The following is a 10356-nucleotide window of genomic DNA, read 5'->3' as shown; positions in this document are numbered from 1 at the left end:
CTGCGGGGCTGACGCTGGTCTCGCTCCTGCCGTTTTGACACCTCGGTAACCCAAGCACATTCGGGAGGGTGTCTGCTGATTTATGCACCCTCCCGCCTTACCGTGGGAGGATAAATCAGGTTTTTAAAGCCCTCGTTTTAAACCTTTCACTAACCTGCCCCGGACCAGACCCCGTTAAATGAGATCAGTGGCCGTAGGGCTCCTGTCGGCCCCCTGCAACGTCCGACCGGCCCCGGCGAGGCTGGGAATCGCCACCTCCTCCGACCGCCGGCCTCGGTGGCGTCTGGGGCTCGTTAAAGCAAATCGCCTGCACGTGGAGCCTGAGGAGGGGGCGGCTGCCGCGCGTTCCCCCCGCTCAGGACCGGGCTGGGGGGGATGCGCGGAGGCTGCGGGAGGTGGCGATACCTACCCCGGCTCAGTGGGACGCGGACATGGACCAAGCCCCTTCCATCCTCCAGACGGAGAAGGCGTAGCTGAGCCTCTCGTGGGCCAGGTAGTTGCAGCTGGTGATCTTGTGGTCCAGCTCATCGCTCTGCAGGACCTGGTACAAGAAGTCTATGTAGCGGGCGGCCAGCTTGAGGGTTTGGATCTTGCTCAGCTTGTCGGAGGGCAGCGTGGGGATGATCTTCCGCAGCTCCGCGAAGGCGTCGTTGAGCGACTGGGTGCGCTGGCGCTCCCGCACGTTGGCGATCACGCGCTGCGTGTGCACGTCCTCGAAGGACTGCGGGATGGGGCTGCGCTTGCTCCGCTTGCCCTGCGGCGAGGGGGCCCCGCAGTCCTCCGCCGCTTTGCCCCCCTGGCCGCGCTTGCGGACGCATTTCTTGTGCAGCCGCTCGCCTTCCTCCTCGCTGGTGACCAGGCTGCCTTCAGGGGAGTCCGGGCACATGCTTTCCTCTTTCATCTTCTCGGCACCTCGCAGGCGAAGGGCTCTGGAGGGGTCTCAGGAGACGGGGCGGCCGCAGCACATGGGCGAGGCGGCCTGGAGAGGAGCCAGCGCCCGCTCAAGAGGTGCAGCCTGGAGCATCCACCCTTCAGCCTCCCCAAACCTCCCAAGCCTTGCGGAGCCCTCCAAGGAGCTCGGTTGGTTTTTCCTTTGGGCTACGGAGAGGAGGGCGTTCGGATAACTTTGGGGAATGGCTCTTGCTGATAGGGCGAGGAGAACCGTGGGCGGACCAGGCACAGACCAATGCAGCCGTGCAAGGTAACGCAAACATCAGTGGAGCTTATGGGTTCCAGATTTCCTCCCTCCCTCCTCCACCGGCACCCCCAAGCCCTCCGGCACAGATGCTCCTGCCTGCTGCCCGGATGTCAAGGGACATTGCCTATGCTAATGTGAGCACCGGCCATGGCGTTCAGGGCAATCTTTTTTGATTTTTCGTCTTTTTTTAAGATCTTTTTAAGCCCGGTTGACCCTACAAAAGCCAGCCAGAAATTATCACTTGTCCAGTTTGGAATAGGAGACTTTTATCTGTGAGAGATTCAAGCGGAAATGTGGAGCAATGGATGTTTCAATGAGCAATACATGATATTTCCTGAATCCAAACGAAGAAGCAACAGTCCATAGGCGTCCATACTGCTCTTCAGAAATGGCATAATTCAAAAAGAACTTGAGTTTGCATCCATCCATCCATCCATCCACCCATCCATCCATCCACCCACCCATCCACCCATCCACCCATCCATCCACCCATCCATTCATCCATCCATCCACCCATCCATCCATCCACCCATCCATCCATCCATCCATCCATCCATCCATCCATCCATCCATCCATCCATCTCTCTTCCTCTGTCTGCATTTCTGGCAGCCCTTATTATACAGATGGAAGGAAGCCAATGCTCATCCACTGTCATATTCCTCTCAAATAAATATGGCGACTATTGCAGATAGGGAGGGTGTAACAGGTCCAGACCCTGCTCCTGGCTAGATCCACAGACCAGTTCAGCCCCTGATTTCCGCAGGAAATCAAGCGCTGTAAGCCATATCACTTCTTTATACCACTCCTGAGCTTGTCCATAAATAAATCCACTTTCTCCTTCCTGCAGAAATGCTGGAGAGTGGCACCCTCTTTGAGCCAAGGTTGGAAGTCCAGATCCACACTACCAAGCCATAAAATATTCTGCACAGGTCCTGCCTTATATTGGATAGTTTTCAGCCCTCTGTTAGCACACCAGTAGAATCAGCACACGAAACTGGAGTCCACTGGTGGCCCACCATCGTCCCACGTCCAGCCGCCTGTTACCAAAGAACTCCTACACCTTTGGGAACCCCCAGAACCTTCCCATCTGCTGTCTGTGCCCTCTGCCTCTCCAAGGTGTGTCGTCTTCAGTGTGTCTTGACCTCATCCAAGCTGTCTCTGCTCACGGAACCACAGAACCATAAAATGGTTTGGGTTGGAAGGGACCTTAAAGATCATCTAGTTCCAACCCCCTGTCACGGGCAGGGACACCCCTCACCAGCCCAGGCTGCTCATCACATTCTCCTGGCGTTGCTTCCTGCTCTTGGTCGTCGGGAGCTCTCACCTGGAGTCTCTCTGGAAGGACACTGAAGTCCTGGCATGATGCTGCTTGGGGATATTGGGATCCATCCCCGGCAGAGAGCTCCGTAGCGCTTCCTACAGTCTTTCTTTGTTATTCTGTCGTATAATGAGAGCACAAAGGGGTATTATGGGGATGAAGTAGTTTAAAGCAGTGTCAGTAATTCATCAAAATAATTAAAATCATATCAATAAAACATAAATTGTTGAGCTGATGTACGCCTATCTCTTTATAGATATTTTTAAATTACCTCCTTTTTATAACACCTAACAAGTTTCCGTACTTGTTGTAATACCTTTTACTAACAAAATACAGGATGTACTACCAAGTTCTCCGACACCGACGAGCCTGCACCGTGCTGCAGTGGGATCCCCACCTACCCCCAGACCGGCAGCGACGGGGATGGGACAACTCAGGCTGAGCAGGACCAGGAGGCTGCGGGAGAAACTCCTTCAGAAGGCAACGACTTTTTCTTTTGTTTTGTCTTGCTGCATATAACAAATTAATATTCTCATCTTGTCAGTATTATCTTCATCCTGACTAACCTAGGCTCCAATCTTCTCCTGAACCTCTCTCAGTTCAAGGACCTCTGACCTGCCCCCTACATCCCGAAGAGGAGGAGGAGGATGTCCTCTTCGCTCTTTGAGGTGGGGCTGAATAAGCGCAAGTGGCTTGGCCAACTTTGCTCAAGCAAGATACACCCATTTCTAGTAGAAAAACCTCATTTTGAGCTCAGCTACAAGGTATTTCTCGAAAAGGTGCTCCATAGACCTGCCAAGCATCTGTAGACTTGCTGACCAGACACGCGTCCCGGTGTCCATCAGCGTGTGTCCAGTGATGGACCGGTGTCCATCAGTGCTCACAGTAAAACCCTTTCCAACCCCGTTGTCTCCCCAGTTACACCCGCCTGGATGCTGCCTTTTCACTCGGGGTGCAGGTGCCCTGCAGGGGCTTTTCTCTATTTTAAGGAAATACGTGTTTTCGCATCCTTCCACGGGTTTCTCTCAAACCTCCTTCATGCTGGGTGGGGGCCCAGGTGAAAGGGCAACTTCTAAGAGCCACCTTGGCCCCTGTCCCACGGAGACCTGAGTGATGCTGGAGGACGGAGGGTGTAGCGAGGGGGAGGTTGGTCTGTTCTTCTAATAACAAGGGATAGGAGAAAAGGAAATGGCCTGAAGTCATTCCAGGGGAGGTTTAGGATGGGTATTAGGAAAAACTTCTTCACCAAAAGGGTTGTCAAGCACTGGAAGAGGCTGCCCAGGGCAGTGGTGGAGTTGCTATCCCTGGAGGTGTTTGAAAGCCGGGCAGACGTGGCGCTGAGGGACATGGGTCAGTGGTGGTTCGGGCAGTGTTGGGTTGATGGTTGGACTCGATGATCTCAAAGGTCTCTTCCAACCAAAACGGTTTTATGATTCTCTGATGTCAGATCTGAGAGGGCTTTGGCTCAGCCCCATCCTCCCTGCGCTCATGTCAGGGATGGCGGTAACCACGGATGGGAGCCAGCGGAGAGCCAGCGGGTGAAAAACACCCAATATGGCTTTAAGAAGTAAAAGATGCTCAGAAAGAGGTTGATACTCGGATCTGCCGGGATGGAGCCGGTGACTTTGCTCCTTCCTCCTCACGGAAGCCCGCGGTGCCGGCGGGGCACCGGCTCAACGCGTTACTCACACGTGAGCGTTGTCAAGACAGCGACTAATATCAGATGTTCATAATGCGGAAAGACAATAGATCACAGGGGCCTGGGAAAGCGAGAGAAAACAAAGGGCGAGGAAAAAATACCCCAGGGAGGGCAGGATTTCGGCAGGATCCAGGATCCTCTGATCCCGCGCTTGGAGGAGCTGGCTCGGCTCTGCCGAGGGCTGGGGAGCTGCCAATGAAGACCAGCTGAGGCGCGGGCTTGTGCCTGGGGTTTATTTTTTTATTATTTTTTTTATTATTATTGTTTTCCTTTTTTTTTTTAAAAAAAAAAAAAAAAAAAAGAAGAGCTTAATTTAATTTCGCTGGCGAACGCTTTTGGCCGAAGGAAGTGAAGTTTTGGTATTGTGGCTGATATCCTTGAGCAAAAAGGAGAAATACAATGAGCTTTGATCTGGAGGAAGGCTCAGCTAAGCACCCCGAACTCCTCGTGAGGGGGTTTTTGACCCAGATTTGGATGTTTTGTGGCAAGGGTATTGTTTTTTTTTTTTTCCCCCTTGAACATTTCAATTTGTTCTTTCAGTGAGTATTTTTTTGGAGGAATATTAATATGAACTTTTCACGGAAAGGTCACGACTAACCAAACTGGTTTCAATAACTTTGCTTTTCCAGCTAGCTGGGGGTTTTATAACGCTCGTTTTGACAGATCAGTGAAAATTTCAGACCTTAAATGTGCGGAGGGGGAGAAAAAAAAAAAAAAAAGCCTAGCTCTGATTCAGTGAGAAGCCACCAGATGGGAGATTTGAATTCCCACCATGTCCCAGCCCCTCTGCCCTTCTCCCCTCCTGGTCCTCCTCCACCATCTCCCCGCTCACATCCACCTTTCCTGAGCAGCCTTTTTTTTTTTTTTGGTTTAGGTAGGAAATGTCCCCGGCGCTGGGGTGTCGTCGGCAGATCTGAGCCTGGAAGATGCTAAAAGGGCTCCTGCGGGGCCACTTAGCGCTTTGGAAAGAAAGGAAAGGTGAAAAACAGGAAGCAAGGACACTACCAGGGCAGGGAAGAAGGGAACAGGGAGCCCATCGCCTGGAAAACCAGGGCTGAGGCGCACCAGGAACTTCAGAGAGGCTGTGGGACCTCAAATGGGAGCTCTTCCATGTGACCGAGGCGGGAGCCAAGGTTTTTTTTTTTTAGAAAGGGGCTGAGGCATCCCCTCCAAACCGCATCCTTTGGTGGGCTGAAAGCCCATCTTGGTCAGTCTGAGCCTATTTCGGTCTCAGCCTCGCGCCACCTTCACCAGCCTTCAGGCCTGGGTCTCTCTGACCCCCCACCCCTGCTGCAAAACAAGCCAAGCCCTTTTAGTCCCTTCCCCACAAGCAGGTCTCCAAAACCCCTGGTGATCCCAGCCCCACCCCGTGCTGTCCCCATGGGGCACCAGGCTTCCCTCTCAGTCCCAGGAGAGCTGAGCATTGGCACAAAATCTTCCTCACCTCCTTTCGGTCCAACTCGCCAGCTCACACAAACATCAGACTGTTGTCCTGGGACGTCCTGGTCTCCCTCTGCCATAAGTCTTCAGGGATGGTCCACCAGAGCAAGAGGTGGTTGCTCTCTGCACGGTCTGAAGGACAGTGTGGCATTGCCATGGCTCCGCGTCCAGCTCTGTCCCACTCAGGAGACCCCATGGGAGAGCAGAGGAACCACTTAATATCACAAACAGCAAACAAATGTATTCCAGCAATTTGCTTCTTATTCACCAGTGATACATATGGCATCTTATGGCTTTTCTCAGTTGGATCTAGAGTACAGAGATCTGTTCTGACGTTGTTGAGCTGGGTTGGCTGTGATGGGAGGAGGTCTCAGGGGGCTGCGATGGGAGAAGGTCTCAGGGGGCTGTGAGGGGAGAAGGTCTCAGGGGGCTGTGAGGGGAGGAGGTCTCAGGGGGCTGCGATGGGAGAAGGTCTCAGGGGGCTGTGATGGAAGGAGGTCTCAGGGGGCTGTGATGGAAGGAGGTCTCAGGGGGCTGTGAGGGGAGGAGGTCTCAGGGGGCTGTGAGGGGAGAAGGTCTCAGGGGGCTGCGAGGGGAGGAGGTCTCAGGGGGCTGCGATGGGAGAAGGTCTCAGGGGGCTGCGATGGGAGAAGGTCTCAGGGGGCTGTGATGGAAGGAGGTCTCAGGGGGCTGTGATGGGAGAAGGTCTCAGGGGGCTGTGATGGAAGGAGGTCTCAGGGGGCTGTGAGGGGAGGAGGTCTCAGGGGCTGCGATGGGAGAAGGTCTCAGGGGGCTGCGATGGGAGAAGGTCTCAGGGGGCTGTGAGGGGAGGAGGTCTCAGGGGGCTGTGAGGGGAGGAGGTCTCAGGGGGCTGTGATGGAAGGAGGTCTCAGGGGGCTGTGAGGGGAGGAGGTCTCAGGGGGCTGTGGTGGAAGGAGGTCTCGGGGCTGTGAGGGGAGGAGGTCTCAGGGGGCTGTGGTGGAAGGAGGTCTCAGGGGGCTGTGATGGGAGAAGGTCTCAGGGGGCTGTGGTGGAAGGAGGTCTCAGGGGGCTGTGGTGGAAGGAGGTCTCAAGAGGTAGATGGGGTCTTTGAGTTAACGCCCACTGGAGAAGAGCTCGGTATGGAGCTGATGCTCCACCACCACAGGTGTGAGGAAGGCGGACAGGAGGTTTCTCCATCCTTGGGTCTTGGAAACGGGTTGAACCCATGATTTTTCTTGTGTTGTGTGGCATAAACCAGGGCTGCATCTGCTCCAACAGTGTAAAGAGGAGCGACGGAGAGAGCTGGGTTCAACACAACCACCCTCCGCAGATGCAACGACTTGCCCTGGGTGGGCAGATGGGGCTGGGACAGGACACACGTCACGCTCTGGGTGCGAATGCCGATTTGGGCCAGGGAAGTTGAGAAAGTGCCACCACCCCACCCCCCCACCCCCAGCTCCACCCTCCCTTTGCTCACTGGTAAAAGGGGGGCTGCAAACCTGCCCGCCGCTGCGGAGAGCCGGGATAACGTGGTCCATGTGTGAGCCCGGTGCTGCCGATAGCGTCGCTTTGATGGCCGAGGACCTGATCGCGCCTGCAAATAATTCCGGGCACAAAATCAGAGGCCGAGCCTCGATGCAGAAAGGGGTTTTTTTGGATTTTTGTTTTGTTTTGTTTTGTTGTTTTTTTCAAGCTCCTTTCCTTTGTTAGAGAGGACAAAAATAATCTCTATTTTATCCTGCGTGAAAAAAAGGAGGATAACGCTAATAAATTGAGAACATTAAAGGGAGCCAGGAATAGCCGCTGCCCCTGGAGGCTGGGGAAGCAGCTTTGGTTTCGCAGGTTTTTCTAGTTATTGCAGCGTTAGAGTGGAAACATGTGTGGTGCGAATAAAAATGCGAAGCATCCGCCGTAGCGTGCTGTTGCTGCAGCAACCGCAGGGAATATGGGCGAGGGGGATCGTGCAGGGCTCTGGCTGTAAAAGGGAACTCGAGCGCCGCGGGGTCCTTTGATCCGCGCGCCTGCAGCTCTGATTGATGGCCTCGCAATTCATTTCCTTGTCAAAGTGACATAATGTTCCTGGAACTCGCCGAACTTTTTAAGAACTAAAAGATGTTCCCCAGCAAAACCCGCCCCCCCCACCCCACCCCGCCTTCCTCCACCCCTACCCAGACTTGGGGCGGGGGGCAGAAGGGACTGGGGGGGTGGATGGGGTCTGGCCAGTGGTGTTACTGGTGAGACTGGGATGAGTCGCGGTGCTTTTCTGCCGCGCTTTGCCCCTTCCCCGGCAGCGGAGCCGCGGGACGGGGGGTGGGATGAGCTGCGGCACCGGGGCCGAGCGACGGAGGGATGCGCCGCCCGCGGATGCCAACCACCACCCCGCGCTGACGACCATCCCCTTCCAGTTAATTTTTACATGTGAAAGTATTTTTTTTTCTTCCCCCCCCCCCCTTCTTCCCCATCTGTTTCCATCTGGCCATCAAAGGAGCAAAACGCCATGTTCTGGCTCCCGCTGCCAAGAGCCTCCCCGCTCTCCCCGCCAGCCGAATGATTCCCACCGAAGCAGCCTCCAGCCCGGCCCCGGTGTCGCGTGAGCCGGGACTTGGGGGGACACCGAGCGCGATGGGCTCATGCCAGGGACCGGCCGAGCCGAGCCCTTCTCCGGCCACCAGGAGACCAAGCGCTGCCTGTGACGGCGACCTTGCTCTGCCCTTGAATTTGCATCGGTCCCAGGCAGCGCCCAAGTGGCTCATCCCCCTTAGGATCTGCTTCCCTGCCAGTAATCGAAGATCATCACAAGCAGTTGCTCTTCCTATTTACTCCAGCTTTCTCCTCCAGCTGCTTTGCAAACCCCATGGCAAAGTCTCGCAGACACGAAGCCACCCTGGGGGGACGCCCCGGGTGACGGGGCAGGTGGGGGACGTGCGTGCCGTGGCCATAGATAACTGAACCAGCATTCCCCCGGGAGGCGGGATGGAGGGGACACATGTAGCCTTTGCAGGCAAAGAAACCCTTTGGGAGGAGAAACCCCTGGGGAGCGAGAGCCCCGCAGCCCAGGGGCTCCTGCCAGCAGGGACCCCCTCCCCGCCGGGTGAGCAGCCCAACCCCGAGTCTGCTCCAAACATTCCTGGCACCAGCTCCTCTGCTCAGGCTGGAGGTGGTCCTCACCTCCGCCACCACCCAACACCACTGAGAAGTTGTCGCTTTACTTACACCACCAGGAGTAGTTGTGCTCACACCCGTCGGTGTCTTGCACCTCAGGAGCGAATAAAAAACCCGTCGTTGCCTTTGATTCCCTGCCGTGGGTTTAAATGCCAGGCAGAGGCCCCTTGTGAGGTGCCCCTCCTGCCGCAGCTCCCCAGATGTGCAGCCCCAGATGTGCAGCTCCTGCCCCCCGCGCAAAGCAAGCCCCCCTCTGCCCCCTGCCTTGCCCCCACCGCGCGCTTCGCTTCGCCCCGCCACCGCTGCCCACATCCGGCCGAGGACAACCTTCTCCCAGCTCCCTCCGGCCGGAGGCACCGGGATCGGAGCCTCGTGAGCTGGTTTGGGCGACGGATGGTGCCCAGCGGTGCCACAGATCTGCCGGGTGCATCTGAGGGGATGGAAACAAGACGTGCCGTGGGCGCGCTGCAGGCGAGGGAATGAGCCCTGCATTTCGTCCCAGTGCTTCCCAGTACCCAGCTGGACCTGGGCTAGCACCAGTAACCCCGGGACGAGGGGTCAGTGACTCGCCGTCGGATGGAGCAAGGATCCTGGTGGCTGTGGCCGGGTTTGCAGGAAGCGTCTCCCCGTCACGCCGTGCCTCAGCTCGGCTGCTCCTGTGCTGAGTCACTTCCAGATCCCACAGCCTCCAGCCCGGACTGTGGGAAGGGAAACCAAAGGGTCGTCTTCTTTCTGCTCCTGGGGAGTTTCATGGCTTAATCCTCTCCCAGTGCGTACACGCTGCCCTGCTCCAGGCCCGCTCCCCCCCCGGCAAAGGCGGCAAAGCCTCCCCTGGCAGCTACGAATCCCACAAAAGCAGAGTTTCCAAGGTGTGGGAGCTGACGAGAGGACATGGAGTCGTTCGTGGGTTTGCAAGCTGCACGCCTGGGCTCCGAACCAACCCGTTGCTGCCTTTTCCTGACCCTTAGCATGTCTCATCGGCGGGTCACCCCCTGGCCCATCCCTCCGTTTCAGGCTCGGATCTTCCAGCATCCAACTTTTGGGCACCTCTTGCAGCTCTAACTCCGTTTCCGTACATACGTAGGTGTCTACTCAGCCATCCTTCACGCTCCTTTTCCCTCCAGCTACCGTGAGCATGGCCATGCCCTTTGCCAAGCTGTCCCTCCCCTCTCCCCTACACATGATCCTGAAATCCCAACACAGCCAAAAAGCCGAACCTTTTCTCCCCTGGTGCCCTGAACCTGGTCTCTTGCTTTAAAAGGAATTTGATTGAGGCAAATATGTATTTTTTTTGTTGCTGTGTGCAGTTGCTCCTCTCTGCACAGAACTGGAGAGCGTCCAGCAAGCCAAAGCCACCCTGACCTCCCTCCGCCCCCACGCGGAGCGCCACGCGATCCTCCGACAGCGGCTCAAGTATTTGTGGGAAAGCGAAGTTCAAAACTGCCGTTAGCAACAAGGCAAACATTTACGGTAGGTTTTGTTTAATCTGTGAGCAAAGCAGCCCCCGGAAAAATCTGTGCAAGGAGGTGTCAGAAAGGCAGAGGTTGGGTTTGCCC

General features: G+C 56.0%; 1 protein-coding gene across 1 annotated transcript; it reads right to left on the bottom strand.

The window, feature by feature from the left end:
• Window positions 1-415: 415 nt before the first annotated feature.
• Window positions 416-901, bottom strand: LOC141734012 (twist-related protein 2-like). The gene has a single exon (XM_074565153.1). The coding sequence runs from the start codon at window positions 899-901 to the stop codon at window positions 416-418; it is 486 nt and encodes a 161-aa protein (XP_074421254.1).
• Window positions 902-10356: the final 9455 nt, after the last annotated feature.

The sequence above is a fragment of the Larus michahellis genome, chromosome 22, assembly GCF_964199755.1.
Source record: "Larus michahellis chromosome 22, bLarMic1.1, whole genome shotgun sequence".
NCBI lineage: Eukaryota > Metazoa > Chordata > Aves > Charadriiformes > Laridae > Larus > Larus michahellis.
Note: the sequence above shows the minus strand (reverse complement) of the source record. Positions and strands in the feature narration are given on the sequence as shown.